The sequence below is a fragment of the Lagopus muta genome, chromosome 5 (genome assembly GCF_023343835.1).
Source record: "Lagopus muta isolate bLagMut1 chromosome 5, bLagMut1 primary, whole genome shotgun sequence".
NCBI classification, from domain to species: Eukaryota; Metazoa; Chordata; class Aves; order Galliformes; family Phasianidae; genus Lagopus; species Lagopus muta.
This window is the reverse complement of record NC_064437.1, coordinates 4,247,995-4,265,790: the sequence shown is the minus strand read 5'-3', so window position 1 is coordinate 4,265,790 and position 17,796 is coordinate 4,247,995. Positions and strand designations below refer to the sequence as shown.

Here is a 17,796-nt window from a genome sequence, read left to right as displayed (position 1 = left end):
ACCCCTGCTAGGCCGGCTCGGCGTGTTTTTGGTGCCAGTTTGTTTGTGTGCCCACCTCAGAGAGCTGGATTCAATCAAAACGATGTCCAATTTCTGCACTGACATGGCCATGACAAATTGATTTACAGGAGGAGATGGCTCTGTGCAAGAAGCATATGGGGATAGCTGAGTCTGGTCCTCGTTTTGGACAGGAATGAGGTACGGGAGAGTGTCATCCTGCATATTTCAGCTTTTGCTGTGCTGCTCGCTGCTTTTCAGAGTGTAATTCAGAGACTGGGTAAGTTTTCACTTCTTCTCAAACTGCATTTCACTTCAACGTGGCTGGAGGTTATACAAATACTTATAGGAATTATGAAACGTGATCTTTTGGGGTTGAAGCAGTGTTAAATCCTCCTGATGTTTGAAATGTTTTACACAAAAAAGGACTAATAAACGTGCAAGATTTTTCACTTGGATTAGTTCCATTTCCTGTAGAAGGTGCTCTCCACCCATAAAGAAAACTTGACAGCAGAAGACCAAGCGTCTGTTACACCGAGCAATTCGAGATGTTGTATTACCACTTAACATTTCATATTCCTTCTCGGCATACTGAAGTTGTTAATCACAGACAGAGCGGTTAAAACAACCATCCAAGCAAATCAGAGCAGTATCAGGAGCACGTCCTTCCAACGCCTGCCCTTTTCTCCCTCCATCAGAAGAGACAAACTACGCGGCACATAGCAGGCTGCCTATAATGCAAGCGTAAGAACTATTCCCATTTAAGCAGTCCTCATCATATTTCACCCTGGAACTGAGTCCGAATGTTTCATCAGCTGGAAGTGCTTGACACTAATGTCTTCTGCTTGTTATTTCAGGCACTGGAGGACCAACGCGTCTGCAGCAGCACAACCTGGATTTAAGTTCTGGCAGTCCTCAGAGATGAAACCCACAATTGGCTTCTAGCAGAAATTATAGCCTGATAACTGTGGTGTTTTAACAGCCATCATCAGACGTGCTCCTGAAGGTTTTGCTGTGGGAATGGAAAGAGCAGCAGGTCCCTGCCTCCACTTCAGAGCATCCTCCACACAATCACACAAACACAGAGCTGGGGCCAAGCACCCCCAGGACATTGCTGTGATCTCCATTCACCCAGGGAGCCTGCAGTGAGGATTTCCCAAATGCTGCCTCCAAAAAGCATGGAAACAAGCTGGGAAGGGCAGTGCCAGCAGATCCACGTCCATCCATGAAGCTCCCAGCAGCTGCTTCCGATGCCTCGGCACAGGAAAGCCACCCCAGCCTGCTGTTGCCTCCCCTTCCCAGCACAGCCTCCATCTGTTGGGGGAAAAGGCCAGATCTGCTGCCTGTCCCAGCCAGGAAGCACAAGGATGTCTGCACTTAGCATCCGGAGAACTGCTGCCTTCCTGACACCATGATCCGGCCAGCCATAGCCCTTAAACACCACTTCCCAACAGAGACACACAGAGAGGTGACCACCCCCTGCTAACAAGACCCAGTGATGTGCACTTGATGTGTGCACCTACTGAGTGTCCTGGAGAGGAAAAGATTCCCAGGATGTGTACAAAAACCCTGGTGATATTTCTGTGAAAGATAAAGGAACTGTAATGGTGCTTCTAGCAGGCAGTAAGCAGCAGCACATCTCTCTGCTGGCTTTCTGAATGGGACACTGGCACTAGGCAATGGTCAAACCCAACAACCACTGCTCAGCAGGTTAATAACGCTTCAAAAAAAAACTTCCCAGCAATACCATTTCTTGACTTGGCTTTGGATTGTCACCAATGAGTGGAAAGGACATGAATAACCTTGTTTTTCTCCTTGCAAAATAAAACTTTAACAAAACTTGCCCCCAGGTATGCTTTACTTTTACATCAGTTCAAGTAACGATAAAAAGCAGAAAGCAGTAGGCTGTTAAAACTTTGGTTTGGGGAGTTGGTACAGAGATGCGAATAACCCCAGCCCCTTTGTTTCTGCACAAGGCAGCAGCCCTGAAAGCAGTTGCCCCCCCGGCCCCCAAGCATTCCCATCTGTCAACTCCAGTTATGGGGCTTGCAATCAGGGCACTCCTCTGAAAGTGAATTGCACGAGACAAGCGGGAACAGCTTTGGTTAACAGTCTTCAACAACATCAAACACCCCAACACAAGAGGAGGGAGTTACTGGGGGAGGGGGTAGGTGCAGCAGTGCTGGTGTCCCCTAGCAGCGTGTCCCCTCCCATACAATTGCCCCTGTTGGAGCAGGACTTACCACGCAGTAAGCCACCAGGGCTCCCTGTGCAAAGCCTGCCAGCACGTCGGTGGGGTGATGCTTGTGGTCTGACACACGGGACAGGCCGGTGTAAAATGCCATCATGATCAGTGTGAATTGCAGCAGGGGACGGAGCAGGCGGGCGCCCTTCCACGTGAACCTGGCCTGCAGATAGAACTGTGGGGAAGAGAGGAGAAACAAAAAAGGTTGTGTTAATTTGAGGCTTCTTCTGCAGCAGGGAGGAGGTAGGGCAGCTTGCACTGCTTTAATACAAAAGGGAGCGATGCTTTTGCTGGGTTCCCTGAAACCACAAATAACCTAACACCACCATTTACCTACTGAAGCAGAATTAACAGAAAGATGATACAGGGGAAGCACTGCATTAGTGGATTTAGCTTGTTTGGCTGTTGCATAAACATTATATTTACCCCTTGTTTGGAAAGAATATGCACCAGGCTCTTCAGGGGAAATGAAACATCATGTCCTTGGAACAGAGCAGATGCTCCAAATTACCCAAACTGTTGTTAGCCAATTAGCATGGAAGAGAGCAGTACCAAAACAGCTTGGTGCTGGCTAACAGGCATTATAATTCCGGGGAGTATTTCTGCAAACCACTCAGAGCCTGGGAACAGGGCCACATCCCCATTGCACACTCCCTACACCATGCAAACTGGTCCATGCAATGCAGTGGGATGAGCTGCAGCACTTGGGTCTCCACAGCACCCCACATATCTGCAGCCCCCTGGGCTGAATATCCCTGCATTAGGCCACTTCTCTGCTTTTTGAAAGTGATTTCTGTGCCTGGGACTAAGATGACTCTCCAATCTCTTTAAAAGTCTCCAAAAACAAAAAACAGCATTTGTTGAGTATCATTTCTAATGATATACAATATTCTACTATTGCCATGGGTTAGGCTCAGGAATACTTCCAGATCCAAGGTACAGTGCAAAACTCAGTTTCCAATATGTTGTTGTAGAGCAAAAATAGCTCTGAGTATTTTATCATTTCAACTGTTACTATTAGTTCTACCAGGGAAGTTTGAAACCTAATAGCTTCTAATACCATTGTATGATTCTATGGCCTTACTTCAGGCTTTGTCCCATCAAACCCTTTAAGAAAGGGATCTGCTGTTGGATCATCTGACGTTTGTCCTTTATGCACAGCTCTCAAACTAAACCCCCAAGCTTGGACTAAGCAGGTAAGTTATGGTTGAAAAAGCAAAGTATCAATTAAAAATCAGCAATGAAAAGCACTGAATTTGAACACACAAAGTAGGCATTATTTGGAGGGCAAATAGTTCTATAAAACAAGGGAAAACACCAAACCTGAGCGAGATCTGTGCTTTGGTCAAAATGGCATCAATCACAGAACTGCCCAGCCTCTGCCTGAGTCCCCTGGCTCCGTTACCTCCTGCTCCAGGCACTGGCCAAAGAGGTCAGAAACCATCAGAGCAAAACACGTTTCTACTGCAATGTCCATTCCCCCACTTGCATGCCACTTGCACACCATCCTCACTGAACCTCATTGAAACCAGCCCAGGAATTCAAAACTTATCAGGATCTGCAGGCTGCCAGGCAGACAGACAGATGCAGATGGTGGGGTCGCCCCAGTCCTGTTTGCATAGGAAATGGCACTGAAATGGTGCGAGGGTTTGTTTGTGTACTGATTCACTCCTTCCACAACACGACCCTGGGTTGTGCAGCTTGTGCTTTAAGCGTTTATGAAGGTAGAGAAGAACCGCACTGTATATGCTGGGAGACACCAAAGCACCCAGTGCTAATTGACACATTTCTCTGAAAATCTGCTTTTTTGACCATCTGGAAGATGAAGTCTGCTAGGTTTGGATGGGAACAAGGGGCTGGATGGAGCCCTTCCTTGGAGAGGTGGAGAGCAAGAACACAGCCTGGCTCATCTCCTCCACAGCTCATTACAAGGCAGCAGGAGGCAGGAGCAGCAGCAGCCACAGGAGCAGCCTGGGGTGGATGAAGTGAAGTGAGGTCATGTAGAACCTGAGTTTGTTTGGAGCTCCCATCTACTGCCTGGCTTCTGGCAGGGGCTGAGTTACCACAGAGCAGATGGCTTAAAGGACATCATTTTGCTTTTCTCCTGCCAGGGGACTTCCAAGTCTTGGTGGGGACAACCCACAGTCACACACAGCCCACTGGGGAGGAGTTGGTATGGGATGTAGGCTGAGAACATCACCTCCAGTCTTCTGGGGCTTTCTGCCACCCAAACATCCCATCCTGTTCACACTCTCCCCACCACAAGTCTGAATTCCATCAACCACATCCCTTAGTCACTCTAAGGCTTCCTTCTGGGAAGCGGCCAGGCTTGTTCCTGACCTGCAGTTACCTCCTTCTCCAGCCCCATCTGTACCCAGAGCAATATGGGGCAAAAGCCCTCGAATCTAAACTCAGCCCTGTGTAACACCCAGCCTCGTCTGGGCAAAGCCAGCAGGAAGAACTGCAGAATCCAGCTTTTAGCACCAGGTGCAAGGACAGGAGGGCCAAGACCTCCCAGCACCAAATGGAAGAGCTGGTTGCCTCTCACACCCCGTTGAGAATCGCCGTCAGTCCAGCAATGCAGGTCACACCTCAGCCCCGGCCTCTGACAGAAATCCACTTTATTCCCTCACTTAAGTTATGGCTAAGCTTGAGTCCAAGTCTACAACCATCTTCACACGTTCACATCATCACTCAGCAGCACAAGGGCACTGGGGCTTTCTCTGTCCCTCAGCAAAGCCATGGTTGTCCAGACAAAAATCAGCAACACCTGTAATTTTCTTTATAAACCAATAGACCACAGTGAAATCCACTTTGACCTGAAGGCTTCAACCTCCCCCACTGACACTCAATAAATACGTAAGCTACTCTCATTTTCTCCAGAGTCAGTCAATACAGAGGAATATAATTTAATTTTTGTTCATTCTCCAAGTGGCTGGCTGTGATTTCAGGAAAGTTCTTGCTGTAAAACAATTCAGCATTATGATCTCAGGTGTTGGACAGGCGTGTAAAGCCCCAGTAGTCCCCCAAACACAGATACACAAACCCAAGGTGTGGGTCAGGTCTGGAGCTGTGCATGTAGTAAGCTATTACAGATCTCCTTCCTCAGCTTATTATAAATGTGAATTATGGACTCACTCGGCCAAGGAGCAACAAAGCAAGGAAAATTAAGACAAAGAGGATTACCCAAGCATAATTTCCCCTTCTAAGTTTCTATACAAAGGACTGATGTTAATTTGGGACTCTTGGTGACAAGAAGGCTGCAAGAAACAGCCCTGAATTCTCATTGTTTATAACCAACTCTCAGAAGCTTTGGCTATGCAACAAGTGCCTTTCCATGGGATTTCTCCCCAAAAATTCTTCCGGAAGTTGGTGGACTCATATTTCCCTATTGGGATCCCATGACCAAACCAAATGCGTAGGCTGGCCACAGGGCTTGATGCTAAAATAGGGCGCTTGCCACTGTGCCAAGAAATGGGAACGCCGTGGTCACCCACTGCCCTGCTGCTCCTGCCCAGCCATGAGCATCCTTTGCAGACCTAACACACACCAGCAATGGTGGACTCTGCATTTCTCCCCACATTTCTGGGGTTATTCCTCCCCACAACAGCATTTCCTAGCATTCTTGAGGTCTCCAGTTAGATCCTACTTGTAAGCATCCAATATGCTATCCACCATAAACCTGTTTTGGAGCAGGGGATTATGCATACCCACGCATCACTGATGAGCATATACATATATACATATACATACATATATATATATATATATACACATACATACATACACACACACACACACACACACACACACTCAGCACACTTCCAATGAAAATATCTTTCTGCTCATGTATGGACACTGCATTTTGAACACAGCTTGATTTCAAGTGTGGAGTGATGCAATACCTTTTAATGAACCAACTAAAGTTTTCCGAACCCACAAAGTCTGTTAGGTTGGATGAAGGACTTAAAAACACCATCAGGCAGAATGAGCTGCAAAAGCAATGCCAGGAAGTGACTTATCCTTGAAAAAATGAAGTATTGTTTAATACAGAACTTGGATGTTGCACTTAGGACACAGCTGAACCTCTGCAGCACGCACTCAGCCCTGCAAATGCCTTCTAAGTACCTTTGCCAACACCAATGCCACAGTTTGCAAAGCTTCCAACCAGTTCCCATAGCACCATCACCAACCTGCCGCTACACCAAAGCTCTGCCATCTGTAACCTCTAAAAATTCACTCAGTTGGGCAAGACAGCAAGGTTTAGTTTGCACTAAAAAAAAAAAAACGACCCAAAAACCAAAAAAACACAACCCTTTTTCTAGTGGTGGTCAAAGAGCCAGAGTGACAGCACAACTGCTGGTGCTAACAGGCAAGCCGTTTCCTCACCCTGATACGTACTGCATAATGCTGCCTGTGTCCCAAGTTGCCCTTTTCTCCCTTAAATTTGTGTCCAAATGTTGGGTGTAATTTTTCCCCTGAGTTTTTAAGGCACAGCACAACTGAACAGCTGGTCAGATGGAGCCTGCTACCAACCCTAAACCAGTAAAATATAAAAGAAAATCAGCCTTAGGGGAAAAAAAAAATCCCTCCACAGAAATGGATAATTGGAGCAGATGAGGAAAAGAGCAGAAGCTGCTGGTTGCCGACAGTTCCAGTGCTCCCATGTGGGGACAAGCAAAGGAGATCAGAGACAGCTTTTTGCTCCAAGGCACAGCCCCCAGAGTCACACAGGGGCACTTTCTAAGCCTGTTGCAAAGTTGAAAGAAAATCAGGCAGCAAAGCTGCATTAGAAAATGAACCATGGATTTTTCCACGTGTTGAAGGCATGCTGCGGTTATGGGGTCTCCAGCCCAATGTCACCAATGCCCTATTCCTGCATTCCCATTTTGCATCTTGCTTGTTCCAAATCTTAGAATATGCCAAGTTGGAAGGGAACCCATAAGAATCATCAAGTCCAATTGATGGCTCCACGCAGAGCCACTCCAAAATCAAGCCCTATGTCTGAATGTGTCATCCAGATGCTTCTTGAACTCTGGCAAGCTAAGTGCCATGACCACTTCCCCAAGGAGACCAAAACTCAACACAGTATACTCCAGGTGAGGCCACCCCAATGCAGTATAGAGCAGGACAATCACTTCCTTCATCAGCTGATACAGTTGGCCTTCCTTGCTCCAGAACACACTATTGACTCATGTTCAACTTGCTGTCAACCAAGACCCCCAAATCTCTTTCAGTAGGGCTGCTCCCCAGCATCTCATTTCCCAGTCTGTACGTATAACCAAGGTTGCCTCTTCCCAGGTGCAGAATCTGGCACTTGCTCTTCAATTTCATGAGGTTGGTGATTACCCAGCTCTCTAATTTCTCTGGATTCCTGTGCAAAGCCTCACTACACTTGACAGAGTAAACAAAAACCCTTTCAATTTAGGATCACCAGCAAACTTGCTCAAAACACCTTCTAGTCCTAACATCCAAGGCATTTATGAAAACATTAAAGAGAACAGACCCTAAAACTGAGCCCTGCAGAACACACTGGGAACTGGCCATCACCCTGGTGTAACTCTATTGACTAAAACCAAATGCTAGCTTTTCAGAAAGAAAAAAAAAAAAAAAAAAAAGCACCAAAAAAAACCAAACTGGTGAAGCAGAGCAGCCTGTAGAGTCTGTAAGGAGTTCAAGTCAGTCAGTAAACAGGTCAAGTTCCAGCAGCTTTGGCCAAAGCAAACAGGCAGGACCATGGGATGGGGCTGAGCATTTGCTGATGAAGCCCATGTTTGTCCCCTACTCTGAAAGATCACAAGGTTGGAAAGGACCTACAAGATCATCTAGTCCAACCATCCTCCCATTACCATTGCTACCACAAGCTGCTAAACCATATCTGGTTTCAGATGTTTCATGGCATGATGCTGGGCAACAGGTGAGGAATCAGGCTCGGCTTCCAAGAAGGCCTAAATCTTAAAAAAATATGTAATATTTGCTATGTATTTGGGGAAATAAACGCCACCAACTAAACGTGGACTGGCAATACTTGCTGTTTTCATATGTTAGGCTTCAAAGCCAACTTATCTGCCTGCCTGCAGAACAACTGTAAATAAATACTGCCCCTCCTGAAACAGAGCAAGTGATGATTTCCAAACTCAGCTCGGAAAATTTTGCAGAGGCAGGACAGGAGGGCTGAGCCTTCTGCAAAGCATCACCACGTCAACTCCAGCACTGGGGGATGCTCACCCACATCGCCATCCACTGCCCTTCGGGGTGTGCAAGTGGAGCTGAGCCTTTGCAGGGGTGCTCAGTGCTGAAGGAAGGGCTATTTTTGTGCAAGCAGTGATTTTTTGTCAGTGGGGAGGGGAAAAAAAATAAAGAAGCTGTGGCAGGGAGCTGGTTTCTGTTTTATTTTCTGCCTCATCCTCCCCATGCTGGCTTCTAGTAAGGGGAATGCAGTGGGAGCAGCCAGCTTCTCCCACAGCCCATCACCTGGCTGTGCTTCAACCTCATTATTGTAAGTCGGCTGGGAGGAGGAAAGGGACGAAATGTTTCCCAAAAAATCCAAAGTGTTTCAAGAGTGGGGGAAAAAACGTAGGGGGAACAAAGGAAGAATTTAAACCCTCCCCCCACCCCTTACACTGCCTGAAAAGCTTAGTAATTAAATTAAAGAAACAGCTGCCAGCCCAGGGAGGGCAAATCCAAGGATTAAAAGCCAAGAGGGAGCAATGGTAATTTATCTTTTCAGAAGGGAAAGTAAAGAGATGGGGGGGAAGCAGTGCTCAGAGATAAATAAAAGTTCATGTTTAATGTTTTTACAAGCACAGCGCTGTTTCTTTGCTTGCCAATCTGAGCTTATGGGAGATGGAGGGTACAGACCTTGAATGGAATCTGAAGACTTTCTACTTACTATTATTTTTAAGCACAAATCACTACCCAAATCATTCCCCCTCCTAGCCCCAAAACTTTCATGCAGGGTCTTTAGTGGGGACTGGTACAGGGAGCAGCCCTGCCAGGAAGCACCTTGGCACGCCGCAGCAGCCCCAGCCCCACACAGGAAGGACAGAAGTCATTTGTCACCAACAAGGGGAAACAGGGCTCAGCCCTCTGTTCTGGATCCAGCCAGGCAGGCTGCTTCACCTGCTCTGCCTCCCCTTCATGCCTAACAGAGTTGCAACAGTGCATCCACCTCCATAACCAGTGCAATATTTCAGTACCCTCCAAACGGTCCCCACTGGAAATCACAGTTAGGGGGGAGCAAAATAGCTCAAGTCATCCACAGGGTTTATAGGATTCAGATTTAATTGCAGATTCGGCTGCATTCAAAAGCTGCACAGCTCAACCATAAGTGGGAGTCTCCATCCCAAATAACACCATGGGGTCCAAGAGTGGGATTTTTTTCCACCACTGACACATTTAGACTCTTAGAATCTTTAGATTCCCCAATCCTCGTCATGTCACTACTGCTACTGAATGTGGGTGAACACCTTGAGTGGGGAACCGGGGTTGAATCAACTGAGGTCACTTACCACCAAATACAGCATGGTGTAGAGGGAGAAGGATGCATGCCCAGAGAAAAAGGATTTCCTGCAAAACAAAGCAGGTGCTAAGAACCAATCACCATAGCATTCCTATATGACACTGTAACATTATGTAAGATGTGGTAACCTGCCCACTGCTACCACCAGGGTGCCAAAACAGAGGGAATCACAACCCCCATTTTCTGAGTTATTAAAACCCTGTTATCCACGCCTCTCGTCCCTCAGGCTGAAAATGAATGGACGGACAGGATGCATGCATTGTTTGTCCCTTCCTGGTCTATTCGTGGGACAGCACAGTTATTTCCAGGACAGCACGATAACTCATCGTCTCGCCTCAAATAGCCAGGAAACTGTAAATAAATGAAAAGCGAGCACTTCCCCAGTTGCTTAATTACAGCACTCTCCTAAAAACGTCAGAATTGGGCGTGTGATGGGTTTGATGAAGAGTGTGAAAGGGAGGTGCTGGTAGCCTCTCCTGCTGGGAAGAAAAGCTGTCCCTGCTGCACCACGGGCTGGACTGCTTACATCCAGTCAGCTCTGATGGTGAATTCCCACATTGAGTAACCTCTCATGAAACAATGGTGTAGGAGTAAAGAAAAAGGAAAAGGAATATTATTCAGCTGAACCCTGTGACTCCCAAGGGAAACTGCCCGTTGCTGGCAGATGGAATTACAGCCTTCCCAGAGTCAGCAGCAGCAAAACCACCTATTGCTGGCAGAAAAACCCTGCCAGATGAATACTTAGCATGAGGCATAATATTGGCATCGGCAACAAGACAAGTGCTCTCACCTGGCTTCCTGGACCTTGCTGTCACTTCCCCTGCAGGTGTAGTTCTGGATGTAAACCCCCTTTGAGCAGTTGATGGTGGAGAAATCCAGGTCGCAAACCTCAAGGAAATGTGGCCGCAAGCGCCCAACGGACACTTTGGCAATGTCTGTGAAGGACTGGCTGATGGCACAGCCAAAAACAAAGCAGCCCACTTGCTTGTAGAGAGCTGCCACGTAAGGGTTCTGGATAAAGGAGTGTGACTTCTCCTTTAGGTAGTGGATGCGGTAGAGCTCTCCTGTGATGATCTGTAGGGGACAAGGAACAGAGAGAGGCTGTGGTTAGAGAGCAGGAAAGATGCTTTCCAAAACTGGCTGAGACAGCAAGATGAAGACTTGCCAGAGATTGCAAACCAAACCAGGAGAGACAAATTAATTCTTACAACAGGCTGGTGAATGATTTGTCAGCTTAAAGCCAGAGCTGCGTCTCACAAAGGCAGCAAATCTGAACAGTGCATATTTATCTGTAAATCCCTTCTTGACAGCCAGTGATGGTCTCAGCTGGTGGGACTGCACTGTCCATGCACACCCTGTCTGCATCCTTGCTTTTTACACCAGATGAAGTGTAGCTCAGGCAACCTAGAGAAAGCTTTCGCTATGCAATGCTCTGAGATAGATCAGTGCCTCCTCTTCCTCAAGCTCACACCTCACCCAGCCCACTACAGACACCTCCAAGCATTTCCAACCAGCTCCTGGTGCTCTTCATCTTCCCCTTTTTACTGTCTCCCAGGAAAAGATTGTAAATTGCACTCCACAAAGTCTTGTTTATGGAGAAACTCCAAGGAAAAAAATAGACAGATCTAGGCTTAGTGCATTGGTGTATCTTTACGTAAGTGAAATTGTGCCCCAGATCTATAAATTTTTATTTCCACGACTCTGTTAACATAACACAGATAAATAATCAGTGACTGTGTGTGAAGGAGAAGCCACATTCACTGCTCCTTTATGTAGGTGATGATGGGGTGGGGAATGACTTCCAAACCTGTCTTTCTGAAATCCACGAATGTAACAGGGTAAGACTCAGAAAACACTGCGCTTTCTAGAATCTGGACCCAGATTTGCTGCCAGCAGACTCCATTTCAACCATACAAAGCCTTCATAAACACCAGGTATCACTGGGGATCTCAAGAGGTTCTGCAGTTGCACAGCAGCAAATGATGCACTTGTGGTGCCACCAAAGGCTTTGACAGTACAGCCATAAATCACTGTCATAGAGCAGAGCGTCAGCTTCTCACAATCCCAAACACTTAAAGACAGCTTAATGAAAACCAGGTGGTGAAACCAAGCCAAAACTTCTTACCTCTCCCAAAGAGGCTTAAATTGTTCTCCGCCACGTTACACATCTAGCTTTTGAGCTCCAGATTTACAGCTTTAGGATTTCATTCATTACTTTAAATGTTTTTATACCTGACCGATAAAGCAAGGCAGGCTTTGGGGATGTTGGTTTTTTTTTTTGGTGTGTATTTTTATTTCTTTGGCTGCCCCCTCATCTCTGCCCCTCTCTGCTCTAGTCACAAGGACTGCGATACGTAGATCCAACCATCAGGAAAAATGCCTTCATGTTAATCCCTTTCTGGAGCAGGCAGCAATATTCCTGCTGGTGTGGCAGCCTGCCAGCAGTGTGCAGGAGACAAGGCTCTCCTGCTTACCTTTTAAAAAGCTTGGCACAATGTTTGGAAACTAATAAACTGGAAAAGTATGGCAATTAGACTGAGAGGAGATGAAGCTGTATCATTGTTTAAACTCACCCAAACCGTGGCTTGAAAAAAAAAAACAAAGGTTGACCTAAGACATCTGAAATCACAGCTAAGCAGGCTTTATCAAGAAGAGATACAAGGATAATAATAAAAAATAAAGACCAAGCCAGAGCTTTCAGCAGCCAGGCGCAGAAATATATCAGGCAGCTGCACCATCATCCTGGGCTTACATGTAAAAGCCAGCATGTACTCTTGGAAGCCTGATCATGACCAAGTATTGCCTGGAGAACTGCAGCTAACCAGCTCCAGTGTCATTTTAATCCTCAAGGACCCCAAACCATTATTTTCACAGTCTTCATCTCCATTCTACCTTCAAGTCCAAGCTGGGAGCCAGGAAATCTCCTTGCATGAGAACCACAGAAACATGCTAGCATGTCTAATTCTCTTCCAAAGGAGGCAACATTGGGGCATCCTGGATGGATGAACGTCATTGACACTGTTGGGCCCAAGGCCATTTGGAGACTAATGCTCTTGCCTGGTGCATCTCCCTGGGCTCACCCCCATGCTAGTGCCAAAACCTCACGGGCACATGGTCTCTGTCTCTACTGCACCACAGCTGCTGTCCACAGCCTCCCAAAAACCTAATTATGAAAATTGTGACAAGGCTTAAAACTCCAAGATTTTGCAGAGGGGAGACGAGCTGACTGAGGGGTGACATCTGATCCTGGCAGATGTGTCATTGCTCCCAGCTCACAAAACAGATCCCAGTAAAAGCCCATAAAGCCCAGGCTCGTGGCCTCGGAAGGGCATGTGACCATTTTGAGCAGGGACCAACAAAAGTCTGGGGATTAATACTTTTCTCTCACCTTTGGTGGTCTTGGTACGAGTATGCAATACTCATAGCAGATTGTAAACTGTGTGGCCTTTTCCCGTTTTCAGTTTTTCTGTCCATTTTGCCATTATCATAATTTATCAGCAGCAGCCCAATTAGCCTGTAATTACTTACAGAGCCTTTCTAATCCCTTAGATCTTTGCAGTATCGTTCTCCGTGTCTTAATGGCATCAAAGCCTTCAAGTGTGAAACAATCAGCTGATCCGGCTGAATTTCCTAGGAGATCTGAGTTACACATTTTCTTTGGTATTTTCCCATAGGTACTCACAACCTGTCAGGTGAGGGGCTGGGGCTGCACAGCAGTAACAAGGAGGAACGGTGTTTCCCATCCCAATGATGGTCAACCCATTTTTTTTTTCCCCACCTAAGATGATCAAATTAACAATTCTCCAGCAGGAAGAGTAGGAGATGGGAGCACACAGTCTGCACCTTCAGGTCATCCAGAGAACTATTAAATCAGTAAGCATACAGGTACTAAAACTAGATCCATATCCTCTCATGCCCTGATGGCAGCAAAGGTCTTCACCTCTGCATTTACTTCGTAAGTTGCCCAAGTGTCCTCAAGACATTTAGAACATGACCTGGACCTTATTCAGGGTTAGGCTGCCCACCACACCACATAAAAGAAAAGATGTGAAATTCTGGCATTGCCACCCAAAATGCCATCCTCTCAGCCACTGTCCTCACTTTAAAGCAAAAAGGTTTGAGGAAAAAGAAAAAAGAAAAGCAGCAGAGTCAGTGCTTTGTGGATTTGGAAGGAATTCCTATTATGCTACAATAATTCTGGTATCTGGGTTACATCTGAAAAAGAGGTCAGACTGACTCGAATTTTCCATGCGTGCTGCCACAGCACTGAAGTCTGTTTCTTCGATTCCTCGTTAGGCTTTTGTTTCACTCACCAGCAAATAACGGAGCTTTTAAATTTACCTTATTAAGTTACATTTGTTGTGGGCACAGTGAAACCAGTGCAGAAACGTCTAATTCTTTGGGGATTTTCTTTTTCTTTTAATTGACCTGCTATTTCGTGGCAGAAAGCTGATGGATCACATAGGCAGCTGATTATGTTTCCAGTTTCTGTTCCAACTCCTGTATTTGCCACCGCCTCATTACTGATCTGAAGCACACTCTGCATGCAGCCAGCATGACGATAGCTTGGGCAATAATGCGAAAATGAAAGGCTTTCTCATTTCATTTTTATGGCTTTTCCACACTTGGGGGTAATTCACCTGCAGGGTAAAACTCTGCTGTATTTATGGAATCGGGGAGTTGTCACCTTTTAGGGGTTGTTTTGAGGAGGATGGGGATGAGGAGGAGGCAGTTCTGGGGACCTGCGTTGCTAAGTAAATCTATTTGGTCAGGAAATGATGGAGATGTGGGCACAAAGTGGCAGATGTGCAGCACATCCCTCCACTGCCTGCAAGCAAGCCTACAGCCCACTGATATCAAAACAAGAGGAATGGGGTGGCTGGCACTTCTGCTGGCCATCACGGATGGGAACATCAGTGCTCCACGAGAAACCAAGGTCAACACAGTCAGGCTATTCTGGGAAATATTAATGGGACTTGATTATTTTGGATGGTCCCTTCTAACTGAACTATTCTATTCTATCCTATTCACCGCTCAGAGCAGTGAGGCTGAGATGGGTTATTACCAAAGCAGGTACCACAGCATGCTAAAACATCCTTCAGCAATGACATTGCTCCTGCAAGAAAGGATGAAAGTCAGGGGGGTGAGGGGAGAACAAGTGCATCTGACTTCTCCCTCTCCAGCACTCCCAGATGAAGGAGTGAGGAGGCAGCAGCATCTCTGGGAAAGCACCTGAGCTGTGCTGGCAAGCCAAGAAAACGTAGGTACTTTTCATGAAGTAACACTGGGGAATTTCATCTGCAGATGGAAGTGTTTGACTGCAAGCCAGGAGACAGGTCCTGCCTGAGCACGAGACGTGGTGGTGGAAGGAGGCTCAGCTCCATAGGCTGAATTCAGTTTTTTGGCTGAAATAATAAAGCTCTCACTGGGCAATCATCTCCTAGCACAGCTCTAGGAAAGCTGGCAACAGAAAAAGAAAGCAGGAGATGTTGGAAAGGTGGCATATTCAGTACTTTTTACAGCGAGGGTTCTGGGAATGTGCTGCCTGCACTAGGTTTTAATTGTCTTTTTAATATGCCAGTATTATACAATCTCTTTAAGTCTAATACCTGTGAAACTTTTCCAGGTACTGGTTAGCTGAAAAGACACATCTTTCTATTATTATTTTTTATCCTCATAAAATAGGCAAATATCAAGAGTTATTTGAATAGGAACAAACCATGCCAAGTCCTCACCGATTCTTCTTGCATCTACTCTGAACTCCTACCGCAGGGTGAAAAAGCTCTTGCAGAGCTCCCAGACTTGCCCAAACAGCTTTGAGCCTGTTTACCAGTTTCAAGAGTAATCTCATTCCTCTCATTACAAGCTTTCATTTGCAAATGTTTACTGCTTACATGGAAGTCAGATAATCACCAAGGAGATTCACACTACAATGCATAGCATGGACACATCTGCAAAACCATGTTAAACCCCAAATGTGCCGGTGGGGAACAGGCTGCATCATTTTGCTCTGCTTTCCATGAAATTCAGAAACTTTGACTTTTAAGAAGATGTCCACAACATACAGGCTTTTTAGCATCTTTCCTTTGACAAGCTCACAGCTCTACTGAGTTTCTGACCTTGGAAAGCTCTCATAACCACCCCAACTTGACAGTGTGCCTCTGATTCAGCATTCCAGGCAAACCCGTGTTGGTGCCATCAGCTAAGGTGTAACAAAAAGGTGTTGGAGATGCCCAAGGGGCAGAAGAACAGATTTCAGAGATGGTACTTACGGCAAGGATGGCAATGAGGATGCCTGCAGCACACAGCACCGCGTCGTTGATTGTCTCCATTGACTTCAGTGGGTACCTGATGCTGTCATCGTCGCAGTAGAAGCCCCGCTGATAGGGCTGGATTGTGCTTGTTTCGATGATGAGGAAGGGCAGCCCAGCTAGAAAGACAAGGAGACAAAAACCAAAACCATCAGTGATATAAGGCAAATAGGAACAACCTTCTGGTAAGGCAAAATAAAATAAAACGACCAGGTACTGTACCTGATGCTTTTCTTTTTGTATTGCTATCTTTCTGAAGAGAATTTGGGTTTTGTTTTTTCGAGTCTTGTGTAGGGAAAAAGCATCTCCCCTGTTATGGTTATCAGATGTCTGCAGTGCCTGGTTTCAGTTAAACCTCATGCACTGCAAATATTAACTTACAGGAATGGACCCCAACAGCAATCCCTCTGCATAAAGCCATGAAAACAAATCTGGCACTTTTCTCTGTGGAGGGCTGATGCCTGCGGCCCCCAGGCAGGACGAGCTGTGCAAACAAACACTGAGAGATCAGGTAGCAGCCCAGTGCTTCCTACCTGACCAGCCCCACTAAACTCAATCCATACTACTTCTAGGGCTCTGAAGCCCCCCTCTACTCCTTCCTCTCTATTTACAAGGCAGATGTATATTTGTACCTGCAACCAGTCAGCTCAGCTGGAGCTCTGCAGAAGGCACAAAGCAGATGGGCTCAAAAACCTGCAGCCAATGATTAAGACACACGAAGGGAGACCTCAAGACTGCTGTGTGAGTGAAACTCCACATTCTTATTATTTTGGAGAAGCACAGCATTACCTCAAGCCTCAAAAGACAGCACTGAGGTATTTCCCAGTTGCCTTGTGCAGGGCACACACATTCATTCCTCATGCCTCAGCTTTCCCATCTTTGCTGTTAAGCCCATCGCCAAGAGAAGAGATACATCCCCATCCAAACAAGCCCCAAATTCCCAAATCTCATTCAGAATAGATCACAAAACACAATCCTCCTCCCACTCACAGACCGAAACCCGGGCAAAGCACCTAACACGTCACAGCACAAGCATGTCAAGGATTGGGCCAAGGCAAAGCAGAAAAAACAATGAGGCACAGCTGAAGGAAAGCAGTGGATGTCATTTAGGTGACGATGCACAGTGGTTCAAAGTTTTAGCCAAAACAGCAGAACTCGTGCCCACATCCTGCTAAAAGCACATAGGTGTATTTATTGACCACCAACTTGCTTAAGCTTCCCTTTGTTTGTTCACATTGTCATAAGTCTGAGAGGTCAGACAGGCTTTCCTTATTAAAAAAAAAAAAAAAAAGAAAATGAAGCACTATTTGGTTCTGATCAATATTTGTCTCCAGTACATTTGCAGTGATCTTGTCTGCTCAATGTGATTTGCAAAGGCACTGTATGAGGAGTTAGCATGTCATCAAAATAATGTTCTCTATCTCAAGATGAGCAAATTTTCTTTCATCGGGCTCCTGTTGCTCTACATTAAAAGATTTACTAGAATTACTAGCAGCTTTTGTCAGCCTTTAAAAATGAAGGACAGCCCCAATCACAGATTTTCCCAGTCCGAGTGAAAGGGGACCAACGCACACTGACCTGAAGCCCTTTTGGAGCAGCCAGAGCCATGGCTCAGGACTCCCTTCTGACCATCTCCAAAACTTCTGGGAATGGGTTAATCGTAAGCAGGGCAGCACAGTTTCCAACAGATGTGAAACGGCAAACAAAGGTGTCAGACCTGC

General features: G+C 46.2%; 1 protein-coding gene across 4 annotated transcripts in view; it reads right to left on the bottom strand.

Annotated features, from left to right (window-relative positions):
* PLPP3 (phospholipid phosphatase 3) overlaps window positions 1–17,796 on the bottom strand; it is a 67,588-nt gene that overhangs the window by 28,197 nt on the left and 21,595 nt on the right. For all 4 annotated transcript variants that reach the window (XM_048944045.1, XM_048944046.1, XM_048944047.1 and 1 more), the window contains exons 2-5: window positions 16,037–16,194; window positions 10,555–10,838; window positions 9,754–9,811; window positions 2,241–2,417 (exon numbers count right to left, since the gene is read on the bottom strand). In XM_048944045.1, coding sequence (XP_048800002.1) covers window positions 2,241–2,417; window positions 9,754–9,811; window positions 10,555–10,838; window positions 16,037–16,194 — 677 coding nt within the window. The remainder of the gene's footprint in view (window positions 1–2,240; window positions 2,418–9,753; window positions 9,812–10,554; window positions 10,839–16,036; window positions 16,195–17,796) is intronic.